This window comes from Neomonachus schauinslandi, chromosome 1 (genome assembly GCF_002201575.2).
Source record: "Neomonachus schauinslandi chromosome 1, ASM220157v2, whole genome shotgun sequence".
Classification (NCBI taxonomy): Eukaryota; Metazoa; Chordata; class Mammalia; order Carnivora; family Phocidae; genus Neomonachus; species Neomonachus schauinslandi.
In genome coordinates, this window is record NC_058403.1 from 197393532 (window position 1) to 197411477 (window position 17946).

The window sequence follows — 17946 nt, forward strand, 5'->3', positions numbered from 1 at the left end:
CGCTCGGCTTCCATAATACGTGACCCTCGGCTTCCATAATACGTGACACTCGGCTTCCATAATACGTGATGCTCAGCTTCTATAACATGTGACCCTCGGCTTCCATAATACATGTCACGTTTGACCGCGGGCCTCATGCCTCCTTCCTTGAGTATCCTTTTTCATTGACCGTAATGCCCATGTTGCTTCCTGTCCCCTGCCTCTACAGGGTGCCAAAGGTGACCGAGGACTGCCAGGGCCTCGGGGTGAGAAGGTGAGGTGGGCCCAGCCCAAGGGCCAGAGCACTGGGTCGAGGGGGCCAGGTTGGGTGGCTAGACCCCCTTACCGCCCTTTCTGTGCAGGGTGAAGCTGGCCGTGCCGGGGAGCCTGGAGACCCTGGGGAAGATGTGAGTCTGGGGTCTGGGCAAGTCTGAGCTTGGGAGGAGGAGTGCAGTTGTGGACCCGAGGCACCATTCCCGGGCCTGTGCACCTTCCAGCATTCAGGATCCTGCTCCTGGGCGCACACAGGGACCAAGCCTCTTGGCTTCCACGCTCCCCGGGGGAGGCGGGAGGCATCTTTGCTTCCTGGTGCCTGTTCCTGGTCTCCAGCTCCTCAGTGTGTCTGAGCACACATGTGTGGTTCCTGTCCATTGCCCCCGGTCTCAGGACACAGCACAGTTCTGGGGGCTTCTCTTGCTCACCTGCTTATGCTTCCCGGATCCCCTGCCCCCTCCGAGTCCGGGTCTCAGCTCCCTCGGCTGGGGTGGCTCTGAGTTCCTGCACTGGCATGCTCATGGGATCTCCCGTGAGCCTGTGCTCACATCTGAGGTCCCTGAGCCTGTGTTCCTGTGTGACACTACGTGTCCGTAGTCATGCCCGAACTCACCCGTATCTGTGCTCATATCTGAGCTTCCCTCTGTCTTTGCCCTCACGAGTCCATCGTCGCCTCTGAGCTCCTGTGAGTCAGTCCTGTGTACATGTCTGAGTCCCACATCTCCATGAGCACATCTCAGTGGCCCTGGGAATACTCTTGGGCCATATCTCAGCTCTGGGTTCACGTTCCTCCCCTCAAGTACTGTTTACTTTGGTTTTTTAGGGTCAAAAAGGGGCTCCTGGACTCAAGGGTAATAAGGTATGTATACCCTAAAGTGTCTCTGCTGGAGGTCATGTTCCTGAGACTCCCTGGGCCTGACCTGACCCCTCTTTCCCTTGAAGGGTGACCCAGGAGTTGGGGTCCAGGGCCCCCCTGGGCCAGCTGGTCCTCTAGGTCTGAAGGTAAGTCGATGCCCCGTCACTGGTGGTGGGCAGTGGGCAGGGAGGTCCCTGGAAGGATGAAGAAGAGGGCAGTCGGGGGCTAGTTCTGGGAAGGAGTCCCGTTGGGACCATTCCTCCTTTGCTATCTCTGTTCCAGGGAGATGTGGGCCCCCCTGGCCCCCCTGGTGCTCCTGGTGTTGTCGGATTCCCTGGTCAGACAGGCCCTCGAGGAGAGATGGGTCAGCCAGGCCCCAGTGGAGAGCGGGTAAGCATGCTGGGAACAGCATGTGGGGACTTGGTGACTTCAGGACCTCTGAGTCTGGTAGTGGGTGAGCAGGTGAGGAGAAGGGGGCCCAGGCCCTGCCTCGGGGGCTCCCAGTCTTGGAGGGGCCAAGGAGGAGGGAGGTCCCCAAGTCACCCTCTGCCTCTTTCGCTGCATTATTCCGGTAGGGTCTGGCAGGTCTCCCAGGGAGAGAGGGTGCCCCAGGTCCCTTGGGGCCACCTGGACCATCAGGGTCAACGGTGAGTAGAAGTGCCCCAGTGTCCCAGGTATCTGATTCCCGTGTGTTGGAGTCTGTCCACGTGGGGACTGGGACACACTGCGTGCTTGGGTATGTGTGTGTGCCTTTGAGGGGCATGGGACCCTCACCTTACTCTGTCCGCAGGGAGCTCCCGGAGCCTCTGGACTCAAAGGAGACAAGGTAGATGGGACAAGGCTGCTGGCTCTCCTGTATATGTCACCCCCCCCCCCCACCGACCCCCCCGCCCCCCCCTCCTGCCTCAACTGACTCCCATCACCCCCTCCCGCCTCCACTGACCCCCATCACCCTGTCTGTCCCGCTCTGTCCCCCACTGATTCCTCTTGCATATCCCCGGTATCCTCTTGATCTCCAGGGAGACCCTGGAGCAGGTCTGCCCGGGGCCCGCGGCGAGCGTGGGGAGCGTGGGGAGCCAGGTGTCCGGGTATGTATGTCCTGCTCTGCGGCCACAGCCCCCTTTAGCACAGCTCTCACCTCTGATTTCCAGCTTCTGAGTCAGTGAACTTAATGTCAACATGCAGGGTGAAGATGGCCGTCCTGGCCAGGAGGGACCCCGAGGACTCATGGTGGGTCCCCTTGGGGAAAGCGCCAGCGGTGTGGCTTCAGTCCCCTGCCTGTGCCCTCTGTGCCCTTGGGACACTCTCTGTAGCCCCCTGGTTCTTCTTATGTACTCTCTGGTCCTTCATCTCTCCTATTCCCCTGGGACTCCTTAGTCCTCCCCTGCCCCCTGAGCAGTCTCCCCACTAATGCCCCCAAATTCCCTTAGCTTACTGTTGTCTTCTTCTCATATAGGGACCCCCAGGCAGCCGGGGCGAGCGTGGGGAGAAGGTAAGGACATGGGGGGAAAAGATCCCCGGGGTGGGCAGGGTTGGGGCTAGATCTTGTAATTCAGGATTGGAACTCCTCCGGTTTGGAGAGATTCACACTCTTCCACCCAACAGGGTGACGCTGGAGCCTCAGGGCTAAAGGGTGACAAGGTGAGTGTGGGCATGGGAGAGGGCAGAGGCATGGACTAAGGGTGCTCCTGACTCCTCTGACTGCCCCCTGTCCACTCAGGGTGATGCAGCCATGGCTGTGGGGCCTCCAGGGCCACGGGGTGCCAAGGGGGACATGGTGAGTAGTTCTGGCCCATGTACAGCCTGGGTCTCTCTTGGATGTGGGAGGGGCTCCTCTGGGGGCTGGGCCAGGGGATCTGAGAGCTCAAACTCAGATGGGGTGAGGGCCCTCCAGCCCCTGACCCTGACTTCTGACCCCTGGCCCAGGGCGAACGAGGGCCTCCGGGCATAGATGGTGACAAAGGACCTCGTGGAGACAATGGGAACCCTGGAGAGAAGGTACAGGGAAGAGGGTGGGGTACTCTGTGTGGGGTTGGGAGAGGGTTTCTGTGGGCTGTGGGGGCTCTATTGAGGGTCTGTGAGGATAGGAGGGGAGGATGGGGGGCTTTTGGGGGGTCAGAGGGGAAGGGTTCAGTGGACTGTAGTAACTCTGTGGGATGGCTGAGAGGATGGGGGCTCCCCGGAGGTCTCGAGTACCTCCATGTGAGGTCACCAAGGAGCTCTGTGGAATGTAGCTCCAGGAGAGGCCCTCTGGGAACAGACAAGGGGCTTTTCAGGTATCGGGGGTGCTCCAGGTAGGTGTAGGGGCCCTGTGGTAGGAGGGAGGGGCAGGGATCTGAGAGCCTGGGGTGAGAAATGAGCCCCGCTGGGGGCAGTGGGTGGGAGCAGCATTGGCTGGCTCTCCTCACCCGGCAGGTTCCAGTCTCACTCCAAGCCTCCAGCCCGGTCTAGTCCTGATTGTGTCCCTCTCCGGGTCACACCCACAGGGCACCAAAGGAGAGCCTGGTGACAAGGGTTCAGCCGGGTTGCTGGGAGCTCGTGGGCTCACAGGACTCAAGGTCAGCCCCACCCCAGACACAGACCCAGACCCACCCGTCACAAACATCTGTCTTGTGGGTGTCCTCTGAACATTGGAAGGTTTCCAGCCTCCCTCCCTGTTGGCCACGTGTGTGTTTACATGGGATCTGTGTGCGGCCTGGGAGTCCCTGAGTGGCATGGGGGACAGTCACGTTGAAGGGCTGCCCTCCCCCATCTGTGCTTCCCACAGGGTGAGCCTGGCACCGCAGGGATCCCAGGTGACCCGGTAAGATGCCCCTGCTCCCACAGAGACGCCCTGCCCCACAGGGCCCCTGTCCTCATGTGGTGGCCTTTGACCTTTCAGTGACTGGTGCTCTCATGGTGTTCTCAGGCTGCCCGGGGCCCCCACCTTCACAGTAGTTGCTGTGATGATCCCACCCACACGGTGTCCCCTGCCCCTGGACAGCCCTGCCCTTCCAGCAGCTCTGGCCTCCAATAGTGACTCTCACCCTGTGATGTTCCCTGTTCCTTTCATCCAGAGTGATTCTCCTGGATCCCTCCTGACCTCCTTGACTTCATATTGACCCCTTTCCCCACCAGGGATCCCCAGGAAAGGATGGAGCCCCTGGTGTCCGAGGAGACAAAGGAGAGATTGGCTTCATGGGTCCCCGGGGCCTCAAGGTGGGAAGGGGCTGGGGTTTTTTCCTCGTTGGGCGGGGGGTGGGGGGCGCTAATGTTAGAGGGCAAGGTACCTGGGGTTGAAGGTCAGGTATCTGGGGTCAGATGTTGGGATATCTGGGGTTGAATGTGGGGTATTGGGTTAGGGGTTGGAAGGTCAGAGATTAGAGTGTCTGAGGCCAATTTGGAAAGTGGTTTCGTGGTCAAGGGGTTATAGGGTGAAGTATCTGGAAGTCACTTTTCCATCTGCTTTTTCCCCGCAGGGTGAGCGAGGGATAAAGGGAGCCTGTGGCCTCGACGGAGAGAAGGGAGATAAGGTATGGAGGTGACGGGGATGTGGGCAGCTGTGGGGCCTGGGCCTACGTTTGACCCCTCCACCTGATCGCTGCAGGGAGAAGCTGGTCCCCTGGGCCGCCCTGGGCTGGCAGGACGCAAGGGAGATATGGTGAGTGTGGGGTACCCAGGATGGGGAGAGGATGGGTGGGCCAGGGCCCAGCTCATGTTTTCTCTTCTCCAGGGGGAGCCGGGGGTGCCGGGCCAGGCGGGGGCCCCTGGGAAGGAGGGCCTGATCGGTCCCAAGGTATGGGGTCTCTCAACAGTGCATATAAGGGGGGCAGAATGGGGCAGGGAAGATCATGGTAGGGTGATGGGGGTGTCATTTCAACAGGGTTATGGAGGGTTGGGACATTGCGGGGTAGAGTGAGGTTGGTCTTGAGGTTTCAGGGTGGGTTGGGGTCACAGTGGGGATTTAGGATTAAGGGATGAGAGGTGAAGTGGGGAGATGTGCATCAGGGCTAAGGGGTTAGTGGGGGAGGTTGGAGTGTCTGTATAAAGGAAATAGGTGGAATCAGGGCAAGGGGTATAACAGTAAGGTCGGGGTCATGGGGAGCACGGCAGACCAAGGGTCCTGGGATCACAGGGTCACAGGTGCTTGGGTCATGGAAGATTGTGGCCGTTGGGCCAAGGGGCTCACGGCCATTGAGCTGAGGAGGCCGATGCAGACGGTCTCTCATGCTTCTTTCCGTTCCCAGGGTGATAGAGGCTTTGATGGGCAGCCAGGGTCCAAGGGTGACCAGGGCGAGAAAGGGGAGCGGGTAAGTTGAGACCAAGGTCATGGTGAACTAAGGAGATTATACTTACTGGAAGTGCGTCCATCTTTGGGGGCTTTGATCACTGACCCTGACCGTCTCTCCACAGGGGCCCCCTGGAATTGGGGGCTTCCCAGGTCCCAGGGGCAGTGACGGCTCTAGCGGTCCCCCTGGGCCACCTGGCAGTGTTGGTCCCAAAGGCCCCGAAGGACTTCAGGGCCAGAAGGTAAAGAGCTCGGACTCTGACTCCTGACCCCTGAACCTCCCTGACCCTTCCAACCTCACTGACCTCTGACCCTGCAACCCGTCCCCGAGGCCCCTGCCCTAGTCTCTGAACCTACGATCTCCCACTTTCCCGACTTCTGACCTCCACTGCCTCTGACTGCTCACTGGGTCCTTGTATCTGTTAGGGTGAGCGGGGCCCCCCCGGAGAGAGAGTGGTGGGTGCCCCTGGAGCCCCTGGGACCCCTGGAGAGAGAGGAGAGCAGGTGAGTGGGGATTCCTGGGCATAGGGTCGGAGACCAGGGTGACCTCCAGTGTCCCTAAGATCGGAGGTCACAGCCCTGTCCCATCCGTTGTGCGTAGGGGCGACCAGGGCCTGCCGGCCCCCGCGGGGAGAAGGGAGAAGCTGCACTGACAGTAAGTGTGGGCCTGGGTGGGCTGGGCCCCACCTTCCACACCCAGGACCCTCACCGCCTGGGCCTGGGCCCCTGACTCAGTGCTGTCCCTCCATGAGCCCTGCATCATATGCCTTTTGTCTCTCCCGTGATCCATGGGTGCTTCATGATCCTTTGTGGTCTTGTGCTCCCAGGAGGATGACATTCGAGGCTTTGTGCGTCAGGAGATGAGTCAGCATTGCGGTGAGTGCGGCCCAGCCCAGAGCCTCTTGGGTCCCATTCCCACTCCACCCCGGCTCCCCTAGACAGGGGCAGGCAGGGTCCGCAGACCCGACGGGGCTCGAGCAGTGGAGGAGATGGGCGGGGATGCATAGATACGCAGGAGGATACATGCGCTTCAGGACAGATGTGCTGACAGGACTTTCCCGTAGTGTCCCTAGCAGCCCAGTGTGGCTGTGTGGAGGGTGGAGGTGGGAGCAGGCCGGTGGGCATCAGAGAGTGAAGCTGTGTCTCCTCCTGTCCCTCTGTCTGACCGCTTCCGAACCTTCTCCATGCCCGCCTACTTCTGACCCTCTCTGTCTGTCTCTCTCCCTTCCTCTCTCTCTGCTTCCCACCCATTCTTTCCCTCCGTTGGTCTCTCTTGTCCGTCTCTCCTGCGGTCCTTCTCTGTCCATCTGTGTCCCCCTGTGTGTGTCCCTCTGTCTCTTCCCCTGCCGCTTTCCATCTTCGTCTCTTGCTCTCTGTCCTTGTCTCTCTCCCTGCCCTTCTCTGCCCGCTCCAGCCTGCCAGAGCCAGTTCATCGCATCTGGATCACGTGAGTAATTTTCTGGTATTTTCTGCTTCCGGAACTTTCCTCATCCCAGGCCCTTCTGTGCCCATCACCTGGGTTCACTCAGCCGGGGCTTGGCTGGGGTGGCCACCATTATGACCCCAAGGCCCTGTGCCCCTACCCCTTGCTCCAGGACCCCTCCCCAGTTACGCTGCAGACACTGCCGGCCCCCAGCTCCACCCTGTGCCTGTGCTCCGGGTTTCTCACACGGAGGAGGAAGGTGAGGACAGGTGGACCCGGGGTGGGGGGCCATGCGGTGGGGCGCAGACCCATGAGGCGTTGCTCCTGCGTGCGGGGCAATGCCACGTGCACAGGGGCAGCACGCAGGGCACCGCACGGACACTGAACGCGTGGGAGGCGGGTGTTGCCCGCCCCGCCCCCAGGGCCAGGGTTGGGCAGCATGGACGTGGCCCCGCAGCAGCCTGGCCGTGTCACAGTACTCCCCACCCTGTGTGCAGGCCAGGTGCCCCCTGAGGACGACGAGTACGAATACTCTGAGTACTCCATGGAGGAATACCAAGACCCTGAAGCTCCTCGGGATGGCGATGGTGAGAGCGGGGGCAGGCCCAGAAGGGTTCAGGGAGGGGCGGCAGGCCCCCAGTCCCTCTCTGATGGCCACCGCCCCTGCTGACCTCCTGACCCCCGCTGGCCCTAGACCCCTGCTTGCTTCCACTGGACGAGGGCTCCTGCGCTGCCTACACCTTGCGCTGGTACCATCGGGTGGCGGCAGGTGGCACAGAGGCCTGTCACCCCTTTGTCTATGGTGGCTGTGGAGGGAATGCCAACCGTTTTGGGACCCGTGAGGCCTGTGAGCGCCGCTGCCTGCCCCGCGTGCTCCAGAACCAGGGAACAGGTATGGGCCTACCCCTCCACCCCAATAGGAGCCAAGACACCGAGCCTCCCCAGATCAGGTCCTTGTCGGGGGCCCGGGTCAGGAGCCCCCTCAGACTGGGGGCCTGGGACAGACCCCCAGACCAAGGAACTGAACAGAGAACCCTAGCTGTGGGGTCCCTTCCATGCTCCCTCCTCCAAGGACCTGAGTGAGGATCCCCTCTCTGAGGTCAGAGCCCTACTCCTGTCATGCCCCCAGTGCCCCGCTGATCCTTTGCCCAGTGCCTCTCTGGGCACACGTGCTGGGTAAGGCCAGATGGCTGAAGACAGCTCCCCATCTGCCGTGCCCCCCAGGTGCTGCCCAAAGCTGAGGCCCAGATGACCAGCTGGCCAGCTGAAGTTCAGCGTCCCCTGGAGGAGTCCTGCTGTCCCTCCCCTTGGTGCTAGAGGCCTGTGCGCATGGGAGCGTGCATGAGCGTGTCCATTATTTCAGTGACTTGGTCCCGTGGGTCTAGCCTTCCCCCCTGTGGACAAACCCCCACTGTGGCTCCTGCTTCCCCAGCAGATGACTCAGTGCGGGGGTGGCTGTGGGCAGGGAGCGGATGTGACTGCATCTGACCCGCCCCTTGACCCAAGCCTGTGATGACATGGTGCTGATTCTGGGGGGAGCATTAAAGCTGCTGTTTTAAAAGGTCCCTGTTGTGACTGTTTGGGGAGATGGGGGTGGCAGGGGGTTAGGTTTTCCCTGGGAGGTCAGTGCTATTCTGCATGGGTGCAGAGTCCCTCTGTCCGGCCCTGGTCACTGTCCTGTGACCCTCAGTCCTCAACTTGTCCCCCAAAAGGAGTAGACCAAGTGGGGGCTGAGGACATGTCCTCACTGCTCCCCAGGAGGGGATGAGTCAGAGGCGGGGAGCTGCTTCATGCCAGGGGCCATGCCCCAGCTCCTACCTCAGGGGGCTGACAGAGATAAATGGGCCGTGAAGGGAGCAGAGAGCCGGACCACAGCATTGCACTGCCTGGCCCCAGCCACGGGCAGCGCCGGCGGCCCCACCTTGCCCCAGAGGAGGCTGCTGCTGGTAGGACTGAGGTGGCTCTGGGTGGGGTGGGCAGGGCCTTGGGGGCTGAGTGGATCTGGGATTTGGTTTGGTGGAGGTCTCTGGACCTGAGGGGGCCTTGGAGTCTCTGGCTGCTTCTCCACCTTGAGGACCCCATTCCTGCTCTTTCTTGTCCTCGATCTGTTGCAAGCTCCCTCAGAACTCAGGCTCCCCTTTTGTCCCTCTGTGTTCTCTCTGTGTCTTTGCATCCCTATTTTTTTTTTTTTTAAAGATTTTACTTATTTATTTGAGAGAGAGAGAGTGCATGCATGAGCACGGGGTGGGGCAAAGGGGGAGGGAGAAGCGGACTCCCTGCTAAGCAGGGAGCCTGATGTGGGACTCGATCCCAGGACCCTGGAATCATGACCTGAGCCGAAGGCAGACACTTAACTGACTGAGCCACCCAGGCGCCCCTTTGCATCCCTATCTTTATCATGTTGTCTGTGTCTGGGGTGGTTCCAGCCTCTTTTTCTTCCAGGCTCCCTCTCTTTTGGTTTGCCTCCTCTCTCTCCTCTTTCTCCCTCTTCTCCTTCCCCTCCGCAAGTGTATCTCTATCTCTACATCTAGATCTAGCTGTGCTCTCTTTATCTCCCTGGCCCCTGATCTGTCTAGCTCTGTCTTGATTTTCTCAGTCTCACTCTGGCTGTCTTGTCCTTTCATCTCTGTCTCTTCTATCTCTCTCCATCCCTTGCCTGGCCTCTCTAATCTCTCTCTGTCTCTTTCCCTCAGTCTCCCTGTCTGTCTGTCTGCTTTCCCCATCTGTCTCTGTCCATGCGCCACGGCTGCCCAGAGCCCCTGCCCTGAGCCTCTTTTCTCCTTGCAGCCTGACCACCACGATGACCAGGTGGGCTCTGCTGGTGCTGATGGTCCTGACATTGGGGAGGGCCCTGCTTGTCCCTGGGACCCCTCTCCCAGTTTCCCAGCTCCTCCCTCAGAACCCTCCCCAGGCCACTCCCCGCCCCGTGGCCTCGGACAGCACCTCAGCCAGCACCACAGGCCCCTCCACTGCTTGGGGCCACCTCAGCCCCGGCCCCCGCCCAGGCCCCCGCATCATCCTCTCGCTGGATGTCCCCATTGGCCTCCTGCAGATCTTACTGGAGCAAGCCCGGGCCAGAGCTGCGAGGGAGCAGGCCGCCACCAACGCTCGCATCCTGGCGCACGTTGGCCGCCGCTGAGCCGGAGGGTGGGGGTCACAATGATGGGACCACCCCGGATCAGGAGACCTGGAAGGCGGTGGCAGAGCAGGACGGGCTACATCTGGGCATGGTGCGCCTGGCCACCACCCTGTGGGGTCACTGCCAGATGGTGTCATATCACAGCTGAGTGCCTCTCAGAGCCACGGTGTGTCTGGATAGCCTGGACGTTGCCAGACTGGGGGGCTGCCAAATGGAGTCTTGCCACGCCTGGAGCCCCGCAGACTTCCAATATGTCTGGACAGCTTGGACACTACCGTGGAATGTCGCTACTGTGTGGAGTCTCGCCATGTCTGGGTGCCCCAAGGTCAAAGAGCATCCAGACACTCAATGTGGTTACTCTTGCTCCACTTTTAGGAACTTCGGCACAGGAGCCTGACATGTTATCTGAGACGAGTCTGCCTAAGACCAGACCCGCAGGTCTGCCCTGCCCTCCACGGGTCACCACACAGGGAAGTGCAGGCTGAGGGTCACACGCATGTTTTGTGCTCCCCGAGGCAGCACCCACCTCCAATGAAGGGGCCGTCAGGGGCATCTCCAGGCATGGGTGGCCGGATGTGGCAAGTCTGTGGCTGTGGCAGCCTTGCCTTGTGGCAGGCGTACGCGTGCATGGGCGGCTGCGTCTCTGCGTATCTGATAGCTGTGACTGTGGGTGGGCAAGGTGAGGGCAGGTGAGGGGGCTGCGTGGAACAGGGGCTTGTCCCCCAAACCAGCATGAAGCACGCTCAACGCACAGCCAGGCACTGTCCTACCCACACGCCTGCACACCCAGCCGTGGCCCTTGGACACGCGTGGCTCGGGCTGCTGGGGCTCCAGCCCAGCTCTGCCCCTCCTTCATCCAACTGTCCGGAGCAAACGTGCTCATCTTTCCAAGCCTCAGTTTCCTCCTCTGTAGAGCAATGATGCCACCAGGCTTCTTGCGAACACCAAGTGACAGTGTACATGAAGGTTCTGGCACGCAGGAGAGAGCTCCAGAAATGTAGTGCCTGGAGAATGGGATGAACGAGGGTCACAGTCATGGGCACCCAGGGCTGAGTCATAGCTGGCTACGCTGCCCCTCTGCCCACTCCCCCCCACACGCACCCCTGCACCATTTCACCAACCTGGTCCCTTGGTGTGGAAGGAATAGGTTTTCCCTAATGTCACACGGCCAGCTCCATGGCCGGGCTGGAGATGGGACTGACCTTCTGAACGGTGTGGACAGGCTTGCCCGCATATGGGGCAGAAACTCTAGGTAGTGTGCATGGCTCTGGCTGGAGCCAAGGGCAGACCCTGGGCAGTATGGACTGCTCTGGCCAGAGAGGGAGGCCACACGGGGGCGGGAGTAGGGCTGCCTGGGGTGGGGGCACGGCTGATCTCTCAAGTTGTGAGCAGCCCTGGGGGGCGGGCCCAGGGCGGGGCTGGGAAGGCGGGGCCACACGGGGCACACCGCAGCTCCCTCCCGCACCCAGAGGGCGGGGCTGCCCGGCTCCAGGCTGCAGGGGGCGGCTGCCCGGGCCACTTCGCTTGCAGAATGGACAGAGGCGAGGAGGGAGGCAGCGCCCTGACGGACCCCGGGTCAGGGAGCAGCAGGCGGGGTAGGCATGGGCGGCGGGGAGAGGGTGGGGGGGAGGCTGGGGGAACGACCAGAGCACAGTGGGGGTGGTGCTGGAAGAGGTGCGAGGGTGTTGAGGGGGTCTCTCTAAGTGTAGGGGTGCTCTGAGGGGGCATCAGCCTGTCAGTGGCAAGGAGGAGGGGGAACACTGTCGCCTTGCAGGGGAGTGGGGGGGCTGGGCCAAGGGGAACTATAAATAGCTTCTTCCTCCAGCCCAGAGAGAGGGACAGCCAGCTGGAGCTGCCTGAGGCCCTCCTGCTCTGCCCTTTGCTGGCCTCCAAGGGGGTCATGTTTGTCCAGGTCCCCCCTCAGGGGTCACACATCATTTTGGGGAGGCCCAGGGGCTCATTTGGAAAATTTTTCGTATGAAGTGGCTTTAGCCCTTAAACCAGCATTTCTAGGGCACCTACTGTGTGCCTTGCGTGGGTCCTGGGCTGCTCTAAGCACCTACTGTGTGCTCTGTCCTGGTCATGAACCTCTCTGAGCCCTAACTGTGTGCCTTGGCTGGCCCTGAGTCACTTTGAGCACCTACTGTGTGCCCTGTGCCAGGCTGGAATCAGCAAGTGCAGACCACAGTTCACAGGCTGCTCAGTCATATGGCTCCATACCCCCAAGCTGGAACCTCACACCCTCTGTGAGCTCTGGGTCCAGGGAGATACTGGGGATGATCCTAGGCTTGAAGTGGCCCTGGGAACTCCCTGAATCTCCCAGTGGCAGCAGAGGGGAGAGGAGGAGGGAAATAAAGGGGAAGGGAGGCAGTAGAGAGCAGCGGACCCCGGCAGCCTGCCTGTCTCTGGGCAGGCCTGGGTTGCTAGTGTGCATGAACGTGGGGCTCTGTGTGCACTCTTCCATGCGTGGGCATGTGGGCATGTGGGTCTGTGTGGCATTCGCTGACCCAAAGGCCTGGGCCTTTATGCTGCAAAGTCTGGCCAGGGCTGACCAGCAGATACAGGGATGGGGAAGAGTTTGAGCACTGAGAACTGAGAGCTAGGACTGCAGCCACCCTATAGCTTGTAGCCAGGGACACTGGAGAGAGGTCCAGCGGTCGGTGCAGAGGGCACCACTGGATCCAACCTGGGCCAGGCCAGGCAGGTTCATAGAGGAGCGGGGAGGCTGAGCAGAACATAGCCACACACCAGTGCATGCTGGCATCCCAGTACACTTTCCACCCCATCACTTTGGGATGGCCCCAAGGAGGGAAAAGCCATGAAGGCTGGCTGTTCTATTGGGCATCTACTGATGCAAGAGAGCATTGGAGGGAACAAACCAGAGCCTAGGTGTAGGGGTGGGAAATGTGGTAACATGGAAGATGTGGGAGGTGAGGTTTTGAAGGGCTGGGAGTTCATCTGAGTCCATCCTGCACTCTGGGCTGACTCTGTGACCCTGGGCCCTGCGCCCCTCCCTCAGTTTCCTACTCGAGAAATGGGCAGGGAGATGAAGAATGTTCTTAGAGCAGAGGTAGACTCTGGCCTTGGGGAGGAGCCCCAGGCTCCTCCTGCTGGTAACCTGTGGCCTCCCGCTTGGTGTGGGGACTTGGGAAGGTGTGTCTGGGTCAGCCCAGGGTCAGACTGTTTGGGGAAGGGTGGGAGGTACAGAGCCACGGCTCTTCCTAGGAAGCTAGGCTCAGACTGTCTGGGCGTGGGGACAGTTCCCTCGAAATGGCCCTGGCATCCTGCCCTGCTCTGGCTACCCTATACCCCCAGCCTTTGACTAATGTCCCAAGAGGGCTGAGGAGGAGAATGGGCAGGCCAGAGGAAGTGCTGGGTGACTGTGGATGCTAGAACATGTAGCTTTTGCAATAAGTGCTGGGGGTTGGAGAGGGTGTGGGCGGGTGGTGACAAGGTCTCTGAGGTCAAGGTGGCCCCGGGATGGCCTTGGCAATGGCTAGGAGACAGATGGCAAGGCTGGCTGTGTCAGGAACAGAATGAGTGGCTTTGGAGAAGTAGGAAAGCGGGCGGGTTGTCACAAGCAGTATCCTGCTCATCAAGAGCTGCCCACGGGTGTGCACAGAGCTGCTTCTGCGTCAGGTGGAGGGAGGTGGGGGGTGGACACTGCAGAGGAAGGATGAAGGAGGAAGTGCTCAGCTCTGTCTGGGGCAGGGCATTCCTCCTGGGGTAGCCGGCTAGAGCTGGTTTTAGGGAGGATCTAGGAGGGCTTTCGCCTCCTGAACCTTCATCTCCTGTGACGGGGGCAAGACATCTGTATCAGAGTTATCTTAAGGGTCCTTGCCAGGCTCTGAAGTGCTGGGTGGAGACAAGTGTGTGGCAGGGAGGTCAGAGGGAGGGGGCTGCAGCACCTGTGGTGTGCTGGGCAGAGCCTTGTTATCCTGGCTGGACACACTTTGGGCAGAGAACCTGAGGATGTCATGATCCTGTCTGGGGGTTTTGTGGAGGACATCGCTAGGGGGCAGTGTGACCCAAGTTTGAGCAGTGTCGGTGGGGGGCCCCAGGACAGAAAGTATACAGAACTTGGAGAAGCTGGCCTGAGGAGACAAAGAATGACCCAGGGTTCCTGAACTTCTGGATTTCTCCCCTGCCCTTTACTTCCACTGCATTCTTAGAGACAGGAGGGAGATAAGTAATATAAACGATATCACTAATGTGCTTTAGAATGGATTTCTCAGACACTGACACATTTAATCTATACCAGAATCCTGTAAGGTTGATGATGCCTGCATTCTATTTTCCTGATGATGAGATGGAGGATCATTTTTAATATATGCAAATTTACAATTTACAATTTAATTGGTAAAAATGAAATCCTGGAAGAAGTTAGATACTGCCAGGGCTCAGTGAGTCCCCAGGGACCTTGGTTAAAAGGTTCTGCTCACGTGCTCCAGGTGGGCTGGAGTTTAGCCTGAGTTCCCGAGCGGCCAAGGTAAAGAGAGGAAACAATTTTGAGATGTCCCTGTCCGTGAGGTAAAAGATTTTTCCAGCGTGGTTGCGCCGGTCACTCCAGTGGGCGAGGAAGAATCCTGGGGCTCGAGAGAGGGTCGGGACACACGGCTGCGGGGCGCAGCGGTTGACAACTGGCATAACGCAGGAGCCACCAGACTGGTCCTGACCAACTGAGACCTGCGCGTCAAGCAGGCGGAGCTCCTTGGCCTGCAGATCCCTCCCTCCCGGGGGCCCTGAGATCAGCGGTAGCAATGAGCGGAACCCGGGTACCCTGGGGGCAAGGCTGTGCAAAGCGAAGCGGTGGATGAGGCCGATGCAAATCTGCGCGGTCCCGTTGGGCGTGCTGGGCTCGTGCATCCCCGGCAGGGTCCGCACTATTATCCAGGCCTTGAACCTGTGGGGAGTTGGGCATGCGCGTCCCCGATCCCGGCGTGAAGGGCGGGCCTGCTGGGTCCAAAACCGGCTGGCCGGCAAGTTGGGCATGCGTGGTCGGAGGCCGGGCCCTCTTCAGTCGGGGTAGGGCCTACTCGTTCTGGGGCGGGGCCTGCGGGGAGTCGGACTGGCCGAGGCTCGAGGAGGGGCGGGGCCGAGGGGCGGGGCCTCGAGTGGCCCGAGGTGGCCTGGCTGCCGGGTCGGAAGCCGAGCAGTCCGACTCATCACGTCCCGGGTATGGCGTCCCCACGGGAATTGACCCAGAACCCCCTGAAGAAGATCTGGATGCCGTACAGCAATGGGAGGCCCGCTCTGCACGCCTGCCAGCGCCGTGGTGAGGCGGGGTCCGTGGAGAAGGGGAGGGTGGTGCACGGGGATGGGTGGATAGGGCGGCCTGGGCAGTGGTCTCGCACGGAAAGGGGGCCAGGAACCAGGTGGGGGACAGGTGAGGCTGCCGTGACTGGTGGTAGGGGAGCAGGAACAGGTCGAGGGCCGGGCACAGGTGTGGCAGAGCAGGGGGCGGAGACAGGTACGTGGCCCTGTCGCCCCTCGCTAGGGGCTAGGTCTGGCTACCATCACCTCCGGGAGGCGTCGGCCCCCTCTCACCCGAGTCTGTACCCACCAGGTCAGGCCAGGGGAGGATTCGGAGCCTCCTGCTGCCATTCACTTCAGGCCAGAGAGCGTGGGCCGGGTCTGAGCTGTGTTGGCCTTATGGAAATCGCTTGACCTTTCTGAGCCTAGAACTTTCAGAGACCCAAAGGTGGGCCAGTCCCCTTGGCCTTAACTACCCACCTCTGGGGCTAAAACCGAGCTTTGGGAGGAATTTCAGGGAAGTGCAGTTGTGTTGAGGATGGAGAAGGTGAGAACACTGTCCCATATGGACCTGTCTTTGTGTCCGTGGGGGTATATGCATCCAGGTGGGGTCGTGGGTGAATGGTAAAGTTGGAGGGGGAAACATCCAGGAGACATGCTGAAATTCATGGAATTGTTAAGGAATTTTTAAGGGGCTCGCCTTTCCTGGGATCCCGGTGTTTAATCCACTTTACTTGACTTTCTGCTTGTTCTTAAATGAGTCTGCAATCACTTATTGCCAAGAAAAACAAAGGTTTTTTTTGTTTGTTTTTTTAGGAATAGCTGAAACCTTATAATGAATTTGCAAGTTGGCAAGGACCTCAGAGAACATCTAGTCCAACTTGTGGTACAGATATAGAAATGGAGATCAGGAGATTGTGTAATGTGCTTGGGTCTCCCTGTACTCCTTGACCTCTGCTTGGGCATGCATGATAAGGGAGGGGAGAGTGCTCCATTCTTGTTTTGCCTTGAGGCCAGCCTGGGGGCCCTGGCTTTGACCAAGATGTAAGTCCTGTGGGTGGGCTGTGTGTATCTCTTACCACACTGGGTCCTGGTAGGGGGTAGCCATGGTTTTGACCGGGCATTCTGGTGGGTCATGGCTCTGACCATGATGTAGTTCCGGGTAGGATGCTGAGGCGGTGATCAGGCTTAGACCCGGGGCCATGGCTTTCCAGTCAATACGCAGTCTTGAGAGGCAATGGCGACCGCCTAGCCAGCCCTCCTTCCAGACTTTTCTGGAGGGACCGAGGCCAAGGCCCATTGCTCTCGTGCTTCTAGCCAGTCTGTGTTGTCCTAACAAGGGGGTGGCCGCTGTTATTACATAAAGGGGAAGAAGTCAGAACCTGCGCTTTGAAGGCAGGAACACTCAAGACGCGTCGTGGCTCAGTTGTGTGACCTTGGGCAAGGAGCTGACCCGCTAGGCCATGGGTTCCTCATCTGTGGGGTGGAGACAGTCATCATCCCTGCTCCCAGGAGCTGCTGTGAGCCTCTTTTCGAGGAGATGCTTGATAAGTGGTGGCAGCTGGTGCTGTCATTTTGTCACCACCCTTCTTTGCTTCTCAGTACCTCAGAGTCAGGAAATGAAGCAGCAGCTCTGAGCCAACCCCCATTCCAGATGGCAAAGATGCTGAGGCCCAGTGGGGAGGGGCCTGTGTTTCTCCAAGCACCAAGGATGCGGTGAAAATATGCCTCTGGCCTGAGCAGAGGGCCTTCTGTGTGGCACTGTCTCAGGGTGGTACAGTAGGTGAGACTCTGGACTGTCCCAACACAGGAGGGCTTCCTGGAGGAGGAGGCACCCAAGAAACCAAAGATGAGACCTGCAGATTGTATGGGGGTTTGGGCCCCAGGCAAGGGTCCCCGAGTTCACAGCAGGGAATAAGCCATGAGTGAACATGGAACCTGTCTGGGCAGCACCCCCAGTCTCCAGAGCCTGTGTTCATGTAGCATTTTACCCCCTGTATGGTAGATTTATAACTTGGTGGAAGACCACAAGGACAGATGAGGACCTGAGGGTGGGGGATAGGTGGAAGCTGACCTGATCACGGGCTTTGTAGAGAAGAAGGTATGGAGCCCATGGTTGGTCTGTGCTGTGTCGTGGGTTGTCTTTGGCGTCTAGTCCCTGGCACCTGAGGGCCTCAGGGGCTGCTTGGCTCTGCCTCCTCCACCCCTGCTCTCCATGAACAATTCTTCTTCCTTTGGTGAAACTCAGAGCTGCGCATGAGGCCTGGAAGCTTTACCTTCTTCATCATTTACCCCTCAGCTCAGCCCTGGAGGAGCTCTGGGGGCAGGTCAGGCAGGGGCTGAAGAAAGGACTCGGAGCATGCCAGAGAGGACAGTGCTGGTGATAGCCTTTATTAGCAAAAGGGTAGCAAGAACTTCTCGGCTAGGGACACAACTGGAATGTGCACAGGACAATAGGAGAGGTGACTTTCTGTCCCCTCTGAACAGGACAGTGATGCCAGGTTGCTTTCTTTCTTTTTTTTTTTTTAAATGTTTTTTATTTATTTATTTGTCAGAGAGAGAGCACAAGCAGAGAGAGCTGCAGGCAGAGGCAGAGGGAGAAGCAGGCTCCCCGCTGAACAGGGAGCCCGATGCGGGGCTCGATCCCAGGACCCTGGGATCATGACCTGAGCCGAAGGCAGTCGCTTAACTGACTGAGCCACCCAGGCGCCCCGCCAGGTTGCTTTCTTTTAAAGAGTTCTCCCTTCCCCAGCCTG

The 17946-nt window shown here is 59.7% G+C and overlaps 3 protein-coding genes across 7 annotated transcripts in view; all 3 read left to right on the forward strand.

The window, feature by feature from the left end:
* COL7A1 (collagen type VII alpha 1 chain) overlaps positions 1 to 8356 on the forward strand; it is a 30925-nt gene extending 22569 nt beyond the window's left edge. Inside the window, exons 91-119 of the mRNA XM_021686941.1 lie at positions 209 to 253; positions 342 to 386; positions 1076 to 1111; positions 1195 to 1254; positions 1391 to 1498; positions 1684 to 1755; positions 1899 to 1934; positions 2128 to 2196; positions 2294 to 2338; positions 2565 to 2600; positions 2714 to 2749; positions 2829 to 2885; positions 3035 to 3106; positions 3595 to 3666; positions 3876 to 3911; positions 4226 to 4306; positions 4567 to 4620; positions 4695 to 4748; positions 4821 to 4883; positions 5335 to 5397; positions 5501 to 5617; positions 5802 to 5879; positions 5977 to 6030; positions 6203 to 6251; positions 6790 to 6822; positions 6971 to 7057; positions 7296 to 7385; positions 7493 to 7690; positions 8023 to 8356. Of these exons, the coding sequence (XP_021542616.1) occupies positions 209 to 253; positions 342 to 386; positions 1076 to 1111; positions 1195 to 1254; positions 1391 to 1498; positions 1684 to 1755; positions 1899 to 1934; positions 2128 to 2196; positions 2294 to 2338; positions 2565 to 2600; positions 2714 to 2749; positions 2829 to 2885; positions 3035 to 3106; positions 3595 to 3666; positions 3876 to 3911; positions 4226 to 4306; positions 4567 to 4620; positions 4695 to 4748; positions 4821 to 4883; positions 5335 to 5397; positions 5501 to 5617; positions 5802 to 5879; positions 5977 to 6030; positions 6203 to 6251; positions 6790 to 6822; positions 6971 to 7057; positions 7296 to 7385; positions 7493 to 7690; positions 8023 to 8039 (1863 nt within the window). The 3' untranslated portion in view covers positions 8040 to 8356. The remainder of the gene's footprint in view (positions 1 to 208; positions 254 to 341; positions 387 to 1075; positions 1112 to 1194; positions 1255 to 1390; positions 1499 to 1683; positions 1756 to 1898; positions 1935 to 2127; positions 2197 to 2293; positions 2339 to 2564; positions 2601 to 2713; positions 2750 to 2828; positions 2886 to 3034; positions 3107 to 3594; positions 3667 to 3875; positions 3912 to 4225; positions 4307 to 4566; positions 4621 to 4694; positions 4749 to 4820; positions 4884 to 5334; positions 5398 to 5500; positions 5618 to 5801; positions 5880 to 5976; positions 6031 to 6202; positions 6252 to 6789; positions 6823 to 6970; positions 7058 to 7295; positions 7386 to 7492; positions 7691 to 8022) is intronic.
* Positions 8357 to 9598: 1242 nt separating this feature from the next.
* UCN2 (urocortin 2) lies at positions 9599 to 9937 on the forward strand. The gene has a single exon (XM_021687075.1). The coding sequence runs from the start codon at positions 9599 to 9601 to the stop codon at positions 9935 to 9937; it is 339 nt and encodes a 112-aa protein (XP_021542750.1).
* A 1436-nt stretch (positions 9938 to 11373) lies between these two features.
* PFKFB4 (6-phosphofructo-2-kinase/fructose-2,6-biphosphatase 4) overlaps positions 11374 to 17946 on the forward strand; it is a 33723-nt gene continuing 27150 nt past the window's right edge. For 3 of the 5 annotated variants that reach the window (XM_021687039.1, XM_044917190.1, XM_044917189.1), the window contains exon 1: positions 15092 to 15212. In XM_021687039.1, coding sequence (XP_021542714.1) covers positions 15116 to 15212 — 97 coding nt within the window. In that variant the 5' untranslated portion in view covers positions 15092 to 15115. Of the gene's footprint in view, positions 11533 to 15091; positions 15213 to 16018; positions 16077 to 17946 lie in introns of those variants that run through there. The other 2 variants (XM_021687040.1, XM_021687041.1) reach the window with 2 other exon arrangements.

Bases quoted from the DNA above. Each gene is read 5' to 3' on its own strand.
- UCN2 (XM_021687075.1), top strand. From the start codon at position 9,599: ATGACCAGGTGGGCTCTGCTGGTGCTGATGGTCCTGACATTGGGGAGG.